Source organism: Thamnophis elegans, chromosome 12 (genome assembly GCF_009769535.1).
Source record: "Thamnophis elegans isolate rThaEle1 chromosome 12, rThaEle1.pri, whole genome shotgun sequence".
Lineage (NCBI taxonomy): Eukaryota > Metazoa > Chordata > Lepidosauria > Squamata > Colubridae > Thamnophis > Thamnophis elegans.
The window spans coordinates 19,919,538-19,933,993 of NC_045552.1; the positions used below are offsets into that span (position 1 = coordinate 19,919,538).

General features: G+C 44.2%; 1 protein-coding gene across 1 annotated transcript in view; it reads right to left on the reverse strand.

Annotated features, from left to right (window-relative positions):
• Positions 1–14,209, reverse strand: part of LDLRAP1 (low density lipoprotein receptor adaptor protein 1) — a 97,283-nt gene extending 83,074 nt beyond the window's left edge. The window contains exon 1 of the mRNA XM_032228459.1: positions 13,883–14,209. Coding sequence (XP_032084350.1) covers positions 13,883–13,967 — 85 coding nt within the window. The 5' untranslated portion in view covers positions 13,968–14,209. The remainder of the gene's footprint in view (positions 1–13,882) is intronic.
• Positions 14,210–14,456: the final 247 nt, after the last annotated feature.

Below are 14,456 nucleotides of genomic sequence, written 5' to 3' on the forward strand. Positions count from 1 at the left end.
TTTAAAAGAAAAGTAGAGCTCGAGCCCCACCCAGATGCAAATGATGTGTTAATAAAATATCTATATATCTTGCTCTTTAAAACTATGCCAGCGTTCTGCTGGGAGAGCTAAGAGTTTGGATCTTTAAAATTATGCCAGCGCTGCTGGGAGATCAAGATAGAAACGGAACATCACAGGGCAGAGACAGGTATTAACAAAATAGTGCTTAAAGAGATAGAACAACGGGCATAACTTCGAGCAAAAGTAAGAAATTTAGCAGGTAATAAGGTAAAGCCTGACTGAATGGGAAGACCTAGGTAATTGGACTTGATTAATTTGATGTAATGTCTGTTAAAAAAAAAATTCTTAGATGTGAATTTATACTAATAACATGTAGAATTGAATGGCGTTGAATTGATTGTGATATGTTTAACCAAGCTAGCAGAATAAATAAACTTCTCAGCTTGGGCTTGAAGCTGGGGGAGGGAAGAGTAGTTAGGATTTAAGCTGCTCTCTGAGTTTCCCCACTGATTGGAGAATGAGCCATAAGTTCTCCAAGGAAAGACATTTGAAGATTTAAAGTGACAGAACCTCCCCCAGGCCTGAAAGTTTTGTATCATGATATGTGTGTATGTGTGTGTGTGTAATCATTTTCAGACCTGGAGGGAAGTTGAGATCCCTTAATAATAGAAAATGGAGCTCATTGGCTTATGTACAGCTCCCTGAAATACTTGTAATAACTGCTTTGCATGGAGAAAGAATGAAATGGGATATTTGTGTGTGAAATTAATTTACACAAGCAGTCTGATTGCAGTGCGAAGGTGAGCATGTTGGTGGTAAATGTACTGACTCCCTTTTGCTTAAAGAAATGGAGAAAATTTGTTGAGAGAATGCAGAGAGAGAGAGAGAGAGAGAGAGAGAGATCCCATTCAAAATTATGTTGCACTGGTGGTCTCATGAGTAGGAGTCCCCGGGCTCACTGTGTATAATTTAAAATAAAAATACTGAAAAGCCTGGATTGCACATTAGCTAAACTCAATTTGGCCTCACAAAAATAAGAGCTAGGGCAGATTCAAGAACCATCTCTTCGGAATGGGCAGCCTGTAATTTAAAGGGAAAGCATGGCTGTGCAGAATTTTGGAAGATTTGAGGGGGGTGGTTGCTTGCTGGAAGCTCACAGAAGAGATATCTGGTATTAATTGGCATGGAAAATTGGATACTGTAAATTGAGCCACTGAAGGGATCCTTCTGCTGTCTCAATGCCTTTCCATTGGGAGAATTAGGTCTCCCTCATCTGACCAATTTTACTCTTTTGTCAAGAACACGTGCGTTCCACTCACATGTTTTGAAAAAGGAGGGATTGTAGGAAGTTATCACCCAGCCCTCTCCCAGAAAATGTAATGACCTAGGGAATATTGAAAAGGCAGAATATTTCTCTGGATGTAATAAGGAAGAAACATGTTTTAAAAGGCAGAATAGCTGTCTGCAGCTTCCTCCCATTCCCCCTCTTTGTCAATGAATCATTAAACCCTGAGCTAATCCATTTTAAGTTGGTTGTTAACTTAAGGATATTTTTCCCTTTAAAGAGCAAGTATCAGGAAAGGGGGGGAAGTGCAGCTTGGCTTTTCTGCTCTCTTTAACAATTTTTTTTTCTCTTTACCCTTCTGTCTGAGAAAGGAGGGGCTACTGGGTGGACTGCTCATGTAGCTTTGCTTTTCATTGTTTTGGTTTTCTTATATTTTCTTTTCTGCTCTGAATATAATTTTAATTTTGTTATTTTTGGGAAAGTTTTGAGGTTTAAGATGTAAAACTAAACCTATATAAATGATTTTGAAAGATTTTGTTTGCATTTGTACGTGTTTTAACCTACTAAATGAGAATATGCTTCCATCTGAATGGAATCTGAACTAACTCATATTTTACTAAAAGCAGAGAACTGACACAAAAGTTTGATCCAAATATATTTCAGAGCATGGACCCAAAGTACTCTATTTAGATTGCCTCGGGTTCTGTTCTCAGGGTAATTGTATTAGCAAATACCAAAGGGAGTCGAGATGTTGATCTAAGTACTCCCTTCACCTAAATGTGCTTTGCAATGAGACAGGGAAAAATAGGCAGGTTGTATTTAAATGAAGCCAGTACTATACCATAAAGAAAATGGAGTTTTGTTTGCAGTTTATTATGCAACCAACTATTTGTGTCCAAAAAGTTTTGGTGTTTTTTTTTCTTCTTCTTCTTCTTCATTGTATTGATTTCTGGCTTCCAATTGAAAAGCTTACAAGAAATAAAGCCTTATTTATGTTGGCCAAAGAGCAGAATGAGAAATGGAAGTTCTCAGACTCTTACAGCACAACAGTATTTCCATATTTCTATTTCTTTAGCCATATCAGCTGCAATTCAGGTATTTTTATAATGTGAGCTAAGCAGTCGTAATAAGGGTGCTACATATGATCATCAGAAGTGTCTTTAAGTCCTTAGATTCTATCCTTACCCAAACTAGAATTATTTGAATTAATAGGCAGTAAAGAATTTTGAGTCTCTCCTTGCCAGCATTTAAGATTGAGGAGTGACTAATTTGATATACTTTTCTCCAGTGGTGTGCGATCCAAGTATTTAGAGATGACTGAGAATGGAGGTGATAAATGGATGGAGAACCTGAAGATAGACAGACCTTCCCTGATGAAAAAGAGATTATCCTAAATAGTTTTCATTTAAAGAAAAATGGCCTTAAAATGGCTCTCTTTGAGCTGATCATGCTATAAGAAAATATTCTTTAATTTGGAGGAGAAGCTATCCTCCGTAGTAATTATTTTATGCCATAATGTGTTTTGTGTGTCTCCTCATAAAAATGAGGAATTTTGAGGGAAGGAAGTAAAGCTTTTTGAAAACATTTTATACACTGGGGAAATGCTACTTCCTTCCTAAGCATATTTTATTATTACTGTATTTGCATGTCTGAGGGGGGAAATGGATTGGGTAACAGAATTGGGTGTCTGAGGTATCTTTTTACATGATGTCATTTCTCACAATTTCACTTTATGTGGGGATGAAGGACTGCAAAATACATCAGAAAAGGAATGATACTGATTTACTTGAAATAACAAGCACATTGTTCCTAAAATTCTTATGCGTCCTTCAATGTCAGTCCTCCGTAAATGAGACAGCAGAGCAGACATCTGAAAATTATATTTCAGGCCCTTTACACTCAAAATATTAGTTAATAATTAACACTGGAATTGCGGTGGGAGAGTTAATTTGTCTAATCCAACCAGCAAAACTCACCTAAAACAAATGATCTTATTTAAGATATTTATTCAAGACACAAGTTGTTGCCCCTTTTAGAAAAAAAAATCTAAAAGATGGGAAATGTGGAATGGAAATTGTGACAGAAGCTCAGAAAGTATATGTGAACAGAGATGGAAGAAAGGATAAGAAAGTGTTGTTGTCAGTTGTAGGAGTAATGATGGATAAGAGGTTAGGAGACCAGAAAAGAAAGAGAAGGGACTTTGGAAATTGAGGATAATGGAAAGGAAGGTGGCAAGGAAGGGGAAGAGGAATGTGGGCAGGACAAAGTGGAAGGACTCGGTGTTTTAGATGTGAAAAGGACGGACATTTTTCTAGAAACTGTCCACAAAAGAAAATAGAAAGAGAGAGGGAACAGCAAGTATATTGACTGTGGATGAGGATGGAGAATAGGATGGGAAGGATGAAATATTTGTTAGTTATTATAGATCATCTGACAGGATGGGTAGAAGCCTACCCTTGTTTTGATGAAACTGCTAGAACTGTTGTTAGATTATTATTAGAACATATTATACCAAGATATGGGATTGTTCAGAGAGTTGATAGTGAATAGGGAAGACACTTCACGGGGAAAATTACTCAAGGAGTGGCTAACGTATTGGGAATAAAATGGGACCTACACAGTCCATGGCATCCGCCCTCTAGTGGGAAGGTGGAAAATATGAATGGAAAGATTAAAACTATGTTAAAGAAATTGTATTTAGAAACAGGAATGAATTGGATGAAAACTTTGCCAATAGCCCTGTTTAGGATAAGAACACAACCCAGGAGGGATGTGGGAGTCTCACCTTATGAAATATTATTTGGAATGCCACTAAGGAATGCTGGGATACGAATGGGGAATTTACCTAGCAAAGACAAAGGGTTGATACAATACTTGCAAATACTGTCCCAGACTTTTGATTCTTTCAGGAAAACGGGCTATTTAATACAGACTCCTCCATTGAGCTTCAAAGTACATTCCATTGAAGTGGGAGACCAGGTGTGGATAAAGACTTGGAAGGACGATTCCCTAAAGCCAAAGTGGGATGGACCATTCCTGGTGTTGCTGACCACAGACACTGCCATCCGGACGAAAGAAAAAGGCTGGACCCACTACACCAGAGCGAAGAGAGCCAACTTGGAGGAGTCGGAAACATGGAAAGCCTTTCAAAAGGAACCATTGAAACTGGTGTTAAAAAAAAAAACCAAAAAAAACCAGTGACTTATATCCTTTTGAATATAACCCTAGTGGCGGTTGGGGGAGAATTATGGATTGAACCGCCTAGAATCTTTGAACCTGATGGAACTTGGACACAAATTCGGTGTTATAATGACAAGGAGAGTGAGTGTTGTCCCATGAATTGGATCTTTGAACCCAAAATTTGGTGGTATGAATCTAAGTTACAACCAAACTGGCAACAAGTAGGTCAGGAGGAAAGCTGGATAGCAGTAACACAAAAGAGAGGGGGTAAGTGTCAAACCACGGGAGACCCCTTGCAGGGTAGGGCTGAAGATTATGCCCAGTTCTTGGTGGACAAAGTTGCTCGGTTTCGGTCGGATTTGGACTCCACCTTTGCAGAACCAGCCGAGGCACGAGAGGACGATTTGGTTGACCATCGCTGGGTTGAGTTTCAGGATGTTACTTCCGGGGACGTGGACAAGGCCATGAGGGCTGTGAGTGCCTCCACCTGTGTACTGGACCCGTGTCCCTCCTGGCTGGTTGCTAACAGCAGGGAGGTGACACGGGGCTGGATCCAAGCGGTTATTACCGCCTCGCTTCGGGAGGGGCACTTCCCCGCCGCACTTAAAACGGCGGTGGTGAGACCCCTCCTGAAGAAACCATCTTTGGATCCAGCCGTACTTAACAACTACCGTCCAGTCTCCAACCTCCCCTTTATTGGGAAGGTTGTTGAGAAGGTGGTGGCCTATCAGCTCCAGCGGTCCTTGGAGGAAGCCGATTACCTGGACCCCTTCCAGTCCGGCTTCAGACCTGGTTACAGCACAGAAACCGCTTTGGTCGCATTGACCGATGATCTCTGAAGAGCCAGGGATGGAGGCCATGCCTCCATCTTGGTTCTCCTCGACCTCTCGGCGGCTTTCGATACCATCGACCATGGTATCCTTCTGCGACGACTGCGGGAGGTGGGGGTGGGAGGCACTGTTTTGCAGTGGTTCTCCTCCTACCTCTCGGACAGGTCGCAGTCGGTGTTGGTCGGGGGTCAGAGATCGACCACGAGGCCCCTATCATATGGGGTGCCGCAGGGGTCGGTCCTGTCCCCCGTGCTATTTAACATCTACATGAAACCGCTGGGCGAGATCATTCAGAGGCACGGGATAAGATACCACCAATATGCGGACGATACGCAGCTGTATCTGTCCGCCCCGTGCCAACTCAATGAAGCGGTGGACGTGATGAGCCGGGGTCTTGAAGCCGTTAGGGACTGGATGCGGGCTAACAAGCTTGTACTCAACCCAGAAAAGACCGAGTGGCTGTTGTGTTTCCCTCCCAAAAATTTGGTTAGTGTTCCAACGCTCAGGCTGGGGGGCCAAAATTTACACCCCTCAGACAGGGTTCGCAACTTGGGAGTCCTCCTGGATCCACAGCTGACCTTTGATCACCACCTGTCGGCTGTGACCAGGGGGGCATTTGCCCAGGTTCGCCTGGTGCGCCAGTTGCGACCCTACCTGAATCGGGAGGCTCTCACAACAGTCACTCGCGCCCTCGTGACCTCTAGGCTGGAATACTGCAACGTGCTCTACATGGGGCTGCCCTTGAAGAGCATCCGGCGGCTTCAGCTAGTCCAGAATGCGGCCGCGCGAGTGATCGTGGGTGCACCTCGGTTTGCCCACATAACACCTATCCTCCGCGAGCTGCACTGGCTACCTGTTGACCTCCGTGTGCGCTTCAAGGTGCTTCTTACTACCTATAAAGCCCTTCATGGTAGTGGATCTGCGTACTTGGGAGACCGCCTCCTGCCAATTACCTCCTCTCGACCCATAAGATCCCACAGATTAGGCCTCCTCCGAGTGCCATCTGCCAGCCAGTGCCGGCTGGCAACTACGCGGAGGAGAGCCTTTTCTGTAGCAGCTCCGACCCTCTGGAACGATCTCCCCGTGGAGATTTGTACCCTCACCACCCTTCAGACCTTCCGCACAGCCCTCAAGATCTGGCTATCCCGCCAGGCCTGGGGGTAAAGACCATAGTTTGCCCCCGCCCGAATGTTGAATGAATGTTGTTTGATCTTAACTATATACTGTATTTTTATGTTATTGTACGTCTTCCCCTCCCATAAGTTGTTAGCCGCCCTGAGTCCCCTCAGGGAAAAGGGCGGCCTATAAATAAACGCAACTACAACTACTACTACACTCTATATTTGCAAATAAACCGAGAGACTATAGGAAGATATACTTGTACAATGTGGGAGGAGAAAGACTATTTAAACACAAGCTCTTTAGTGGTCTCCCCAAGTTCTTTCGAATTTCCTCCTATCCCCTCGTGGATGCTGACTGCTTCGGCTATTAGGAGACGTTCCCTGCAGAGAAAGAATAGAGCCGTTAGTATGGTTATCTGTTTGAAAAGTGGGGGACATCGAAAGGGAGAGTTCCAATACTGGAAAACTGCCCAATATGGATGTAATCTGACTCTGGAGGTAACACCAAGGCAAACTCAGAGAGATCCAGCTTGGACTTGTAAAAATCAAAGTAGAGAGTGGATGAGTGGAATCACCCAGATGTGTGAAAATGCAACCAGGGGAGACCCAAGGTGCTATTGGATAGGGAAGGCCTTGTGGTTCAGTGGTTGTGGCACGGAAGGGGAAGGCACTGAGAATCTCCACTTTCTATGTGATAATACTAGGAGTCAGTATTTACAACCAGGATGGAAGGGGTTGTGTAAAGTATTGTGGGAACCTGCTCGGAGTCATCAACCAGCCTATCCCTTAAACCCCCATGAAAAAAAAAAAAAAAAGAAAGAACAGAGCATCACTTGCCATAACCCAGGCCTACTCACAAGGTATAATGTGACCCTGTGGGTTGGACTGGGAATTATTAGTGGACAGCCTGGGGCAGCATTACTAAAATATCTTAATCATACGGTGGTCACCAAAGAAGAAAAATGGGAGCTTTCATTAGATGTATGTAGAGCAATGGATATGATAGCCTTCCGAAAACGTGGTTCACAAACCTGGACTTGTCTGTTAGATGAAGGGGGCTTTTTGGGAGGTATTTTTAGAAATTGGAAGCAGGCTTTATTTATGGTAGGTTTGATTTTTATTGGACTTATGATGCTACCTTGCTTAATCCCAGTAATACGAAATATTGTAACAAGCTCAGTAAATGGAATACTCCAAGCACAACAAAATGCAAAATCTGTAATGGTATTGAAGGAGATTGGAGATCAAATTCAGTTATTAGAACGCATGGAAACTTTGCACCCCATGGAAAATACAGAAGATGAAAAGAAAAGGTTGAATGAAATAAGAGAAAATATTAAACAAATGACCAAATAAGAAATGGGGGATTGAATGGGGATGTTCCAGAAAAAGTTTAAAAATTTCCTTATTCAACAGCAGGCATACGTATAGAAGCAATAATTAACCATATGATTAAATCAGTAAACTAAAAGCAATGATTAGATCAGTAAGACAAACTGTCCAACTCCAAGCGTTGATTAAATCAGTACCCTTAACACTAAATAAGATCAGCAACCACAGACTTGTAACTAAGCGTTGATTAAATCAGGAGTTACAACTGTTTAACTCTCAAACATTAATTAAGGATTGGAAGTTTACATGGTAAAGTTAGGGTAATTGTGTTGTTTAATTAGATTTGTGACCTGCCACGTCAGGTATAGCTGACGTAGGTATAGGAGGAGTTAGGGAGGGTATAATTGCTATTACGCTTCTGTAAAGGGTGTGGCTCTCCTTTGTGACTCAGGTGAAGTCAGGGTGAGACCCACCAACGCTTTGCAAACCGTTTTCAAATTAGCTCTGATTTTTGGATAATAAAAAGTAACTTTATTCTTTCACTCCGAAACTCGTCTTTGGATTTTTGGTTCAAAATTCTGCAAACAAGGGTATTTGTCCTTCTTTTGTAAGCCGCGCAGAGCCGTGAGTTTGGATGGGTGATTATATACATTGAATAAATAAATCTAGGAAGACATTGTAGAGGCAGAAAGGGTCTTTCTTGGGAGCTCCACTACAGAGAAAAAGAGGGGGGAAAAACCTTCACTATTCAGATGACAAAGAAGGGCCTTCGATAATAACCTACAGTAGTGACGGTGAACCTTTCAGGCATTGAGTGCCCAAAGTGCATGCATGTGCCCAAACTGCAAAGTGTGGGAGCATGCATGTACACGCCATGTATATGAACATCGTACGTGCACATGTGCCTTGCCCAGCCTGCATGGTATGGGCGCATGCGTGCATACTGCATGCATACGTGTGCATCCTGTGCATGTGTGCACGCCCCATGCATAGGTGCAGAGGAGGTGCATGCATGCGCACCCCACACATGTGCAGCAGAGACGCAAAGACCAGCTGGCTGGCAGGAGGCATGCGGGCATGTGTGGCAGAAACCCGAAACAGAACTGGGTGACAGAACGTTTGCCCACCAATAGGACTCTGTGTGCCACCTCTGGCCCGCATGCCCTAAGTTCTCCACCACTGACCTATAGAAATAGGCCTCCTAAACGGAACCAAACCTATACTTATTAAATCTATAGACATTGTGTCAGCCATCATTCTGAACTTCGTAAGACCCCTGTTAGATCGGCTACTCTGGCCTTTCCAAGCATTAACAATTCTCCAGCCCAATCTTCCTTGCTGATCCAGACTGTCTCTGGGGCATCTTGATCCAGGGGTAACTTAATCATGGCTTATTCAAGTAATGCATCTAGCTGGATTTGTATGACAGACTGAATTAAAAATGAATGATAGGGGAGGAGTGCTACTAACATTTAGTCCCCTCCCCTTAAATTGTGCACCTCATTTTCATTTAAGGAGAATGAGTAAGAAGAGGAGGAAAAGGGGGAGATAACCAAGGAAGGGGATGAGCAGATCAATGTTATTTATTTATGCCACTCTTAATTGCTCGTGTCTCTTGGAAAAGAGGAGGGGGAAGGAGGAGGAGGAGGAGAAAAAGAGGAGAAGAAGATGATGAAGGAGGAGGAGGAGGAGAAGAAGAACTAGTACTAGTACTAGTACTACTACTACTACTAAATCATTCTGTCCAAGGACAGAATAGGTTACAGTCATCAAGATTGTGTTTACATGACACACAGCAGTAGAGTTGCTCACTTAAATTTAATTATAACTTGCTACGTAAAAACAATCCCAATACCAGACCTGGGAGGATGGGTGGGAAGGATGATTCCTATTTTGAGGTTTTAGGAAGCAGAAGTTTATTCAGAAGAAAAAAACTTTTCCAAAGGTGGTTGTAATCCATCTGAATCAATGTATCTGGTTGCTGGGAGAGGGAGGATATGAGATGTGAAGAAGCCAAGATTAGGAAAGAGACAAAGCTTTGGGTCAGCATGTGGTTTTCAAAGCAGGGGACACTTGAAGGATGTGACAGGAGGGAACATGATGTCCAGTGCTCTCTATGGGGGCATCTCTCCTTTCAAATAGTCTCCACACTCCCCAAGCACAGGGGGTCGCCACTGCCATGGCCTTCAAACATGTGTGCTTTTTCAGAAGAATAGAATAGAATAATAGAGTAGAGTAGAATAGAATAGAATAATAGAACAGAGTAGAGTAGAGTAGAGTCGAGTAGAATAGAAGAGTAGAGTAGAGTAGAATAGAATAATAGAGTCGAGTAGAATAGAATAATAGAGTAGAGTAGAAGAGTAGAGTAGAGTAGAGTAGAGTAGAGTAGAGTAGAGTAGAGTAGAATAGAGTAGAGTAGAATAGAATAGAATAGAATTTGTCTTTGGTGCAAATGCTCTCAGTGTAAATAAAAGAAAAAAAATACATTCGTCACGAATCATTAAGGTACAACACTTAATGATAGTCATAGGGTACAAATAAGCAATCAGGAAACAATCAATGTCAATATAAATCTTAAGGATACAAGGAACAAAGTTACAGTCCTGAAGTCATAAGTGGGAGGAGACAGGTAATAGGAACGATGAGAAGACTAATAGTAAAAGTAACGCAGAGTGAATAGTTTGACCGTGGTGAGGAATCATTTGTTTAGCAGAAGGATGGAGTTCAGGAAAAAACTGTCCTTGTGTCTAGTGGTTCTGGTGTGCAGTTCTCTATAGCGTAGTTTTGAGGGTAGGAATTGAAACAAGTTATGTCCAGGATGTGAGGGGTCTGTAGATATTTTCACAGCCCTCTTTTTGACTCGTGCAGCGTACAGGATTTTACAATGTAATCAGGATGGAATCACTAGTGCCCAAATGGTTTATTAATGTCTACTACATTATCTTACTTATATGTTATTGTTTGAAATTTGAGTCTTAATATTTAAGGGATAAATACATCCCATGACTAAAAGAAATAAACTTTAAAAAATACACTGTTAGCAAACTATTAGAGGACTCTGAATAACTATAGACCAGGGGTCTCCAAACTTGGCAATTTTAAAATTTATGAACTTTTAACTCCCAGAAATTCCTGGCTGAGGAATTGAAGTCTACAAGTCTTAAATTTTTCAAGTTTGGAGAGCCCTGCATTAGACAAATATGTATTTCATACTTCCTTTTGTCTTTTAATCAACAACATTTGTATTCTCCCCCCACACACACACAAGAAATCTGGACAATTTGTGTTATTTCCATCTATTTTCACAACACAAAAGACATAAATTGCATCATTAGCTCATAACCCCTTTAGATTTGCAGGACCTTTTTGGAGTAATGGTCCATTGTTCTTTGCATCCTCAAGAGTCACAAGAAATTGCTTCTTGTTAGATATTAAGATGATATGTCATACATCAAAAGAAAGACGACACTGAATGGTTTTATAAATAGAAGAGTCCGAATTGCATCATTCTGATCAGCGGAGCCTGCTCTTTTCAAACCAGATCTATTCTGTCGAATGACGATCACAGCTGTCTGGCTTCCCATCTGTTTATTTCATTGTCTTTATTTATCAGCCCAATCACTGGAGTTCAGAGCAAGGCCCATAATAAGAACCCACAGAAAAAGAAATAACACAAATACCCCCTTCTCTGGAGCAGTATCTTCCCCAGATACTAGGTTAGACCACCGCTGTTAATTTTTGGGAAAGCAATTAATTAATTAATTAATTAATTAAAGCATCTGAAAGCCAGGCAAGGAATAATGGATGGAAACTGACCAAGGAGCGATTCAACCTAGAAATAAGGAAGAACTTTCTGACAGTGAGAACAATCAACCAATGGAATAGAAGTTGCCTTCAGAAGTTGTGGGAGCTTCATCACTTGAGACCTTCAAAAAGAGATTGGACTGCCATTTTGTCAGAAATGGTGTAGGGTCTCCTGCTTGAGAAGGGGGGGGGGTGGACTAGATGATCTACAAGGTCCCTTTCTGATCTGATCTGATCTATCTTGTGGTAAGGCAGATCTGAACTGCTTCAGTGGGCCGTCAAGGTTGCATTTGATCCATCAAGGAGAACAAACATTTATCTGTTACGGTTGTTCCTGGATGTCTGGATAATACACATTTGTTGCTGCATTTTGTTTTTAATCCTATTACTGTTTGGAAGCATGTAAGCCATTTAATATTCACTTCTGACTTGAGTGGCATTTAAATTCAGGAAAGAAATATCTATTGCTGTTCCATCCACCCAACCATCAGCTGGGTCATCAGTCTTATGAATGAGTAACCTCAATTTGCTAACCAGGAATAATAGGTACAGAGAGATAACAAAATTATGTCTGATTCCAAAATATCAAACGCTCACTCACACAGATCACCTTGCATGGAATTTTTTTATTTTTCATCTGGGAATTTGTGAGCCTCTACTTTGGATGCCAAGAGCCCAGATTCCAAAGTTCTTAAATTTAAAAATGGAGTAAATCCAGAAGACTCCAGGTAAGGACTGTGTACAATCCTAGCCTGTTAGGGGATTAATGGTGGCTTAATCTCACCCTGGCTAAAGGAGGCTTTGAATCTCTCACCTTTAAAGAGTCATTTACATTTCCTGTGCAACCCACAGAGACAAACACAATCAGGGAAATCAGTGTGACAAGGAACTATTGTTAATATTTGTATACAATCCTGTCAGACCGCTAAAAAAAGGATAAAGTCCTGCTTTAACAGTAGAAATTTTAACAAAGCAAACAGAAATTGCAGCAACATCACGCATGCAATAGGCAATTATGTCAGTTGGAAATGGAGAAGGAGGCTGGTGCACCGGGGAAGCAAGTGTTCTTTGACACTTCCGGTTTTTGCATTCTCAAGACTTTTCGGCCTTTAAAGATTGAAAGAACGTCTGTGCCCGATAACAAAACCTGTGAAAGAAGACCCACGTTCCCTCCAGATCATGTTCGGACTACAAGTCCCAGCATAACCACCCAAGACAGTCACTTGCTAGGATTTCTGGGAACGGTAGTCCAAAACGCATGAGGGAGGAGGAGGGGGGAGGGAACAGAATTGGAAAGTTAGAGACAGGTAAGCCAATGGAGGCCTTTGAACTCTGGTGCTGGAGAAGACTCCTGCGAGTCCCTTGGGCTGCAAGGCGATCCAATCGGTCAGTCCCAGAGGAGATCAACTCTGACTGCTTTTTAGAAGGCCAGATCCTGAAGAGGAAACTCAAATAGTTTGGCCACCTAATGAGAAGGAAGGACTCCCTGGAGAAGAGCCTAATGCTGGGAAAGATAGAGGGGAAAAGAAGAAGGGGATGGCAGAGAATGTGGTGGCTGGATGGAGTCACCGAAGCTGTCGGTGTGAGCTTAAATGGACTCCAGAGGATGGGAGAGGACAAGAAGGCCTGGAGGAACATGGTCCATGGGGTCGCGTTGGGTCGGATACGACTTCACAACTAACAACAAGCCAATGTTCCACCACCTTAGCAACTTTAAGGCGCCTGGGCTTCAAACTCCCAGAATTGCCCCCCTCGCCGGAATTCTGGGAGTTGTAGTCCGCGCCCCTTAAAAAGTTGCAAAAGGTTGAGAAACGACAAGCGCTTCAAAAGCCACCACTCCGGGCTGGCGCTCTTCCGAACGGACACCGGGGAAATCAGACCCGGCGCGAGCGGGGGGGGGGGGTGCTTCTTCAAGGAAAGCCCGTCCGCTCCGGGGAAAAAGTTGCCTGAGACAAAGTTACTTCTGGCGCGCGGTGCAGCAGCAGCAACGCCACTTCCACTTTTGCTGAGATTCCCGGGCCGCGCGCGCGGCCACCGCCGCTCCCCAATACCCCCATCTGAGGGGGATCCCCGGCCGCCAGCGGGGATACCCCCTTCCTCCTCACCCCACACCTTCCCCGCGAAATGCCGTCATCCTCCTCTTTCTCCGCTTCCCCTCCCTGTAGGGAAAAAAAGGCTTAGGATTCACACACGCACACACGTCCCTATGCCAGGCGACGCCGACCCCCCCTCCTTTGCCCACCCGAGCGGGGAAGGAAGGCCCCGAGTTGAGCCGGGGGGGGGGGGGCAGACGAAGGGCTCCGTTGGCTCCCGCCGGCGGACTGACTTACTCTTGTGCCGGCCGCTGGCCCAACTCTGCTTGGCGATGCTGGGGCTGCGGATGATGGCCCTGCCGGCGGATTTGAGGGCGTCCATCCTCGCCGCCGCCGCCGCCGCCTGCACAAACTCCGGGCAAAACTTTTTTTTTTCTTCCCTGCGCGCTCCGGGACCGCCCCGCCTTCGCTCCTCCTTCGGCCAGAGAGGCTGGCGGGAGGCTCCCGACCCTGCCTGCCCTGGAGCTCTCAGAGCCGCCGCTCGGTCAGTAAGTCCGCTTCTGGCCGGTCCGTGCCAGGCGGCGGGAGGCACCGCGCGCTCCCCCCGGCCTTACGCTTGGTGGAGGCGGCGGCGGCGGCACGAACAGGAAGCAGCTTCCAGCCGGGCAGGACAGGGCAGGGCGAGCTCCAGCGCGGGGGGGCCTTGAGCGCACCGGCGACGGATTAAGCCTCCTCCGCTCGGTGCCTTCAGTTGCTTTTTTCCGACTTTCCCGGACAGAACAAGGCGCGGAAGTGTCTGTTAAAAGTGGTGGTTCCGGAGGGGGAAATCCCTGGGCTGGCAGGTCCATGTGGCACCGGCTTCGGTCGGAAT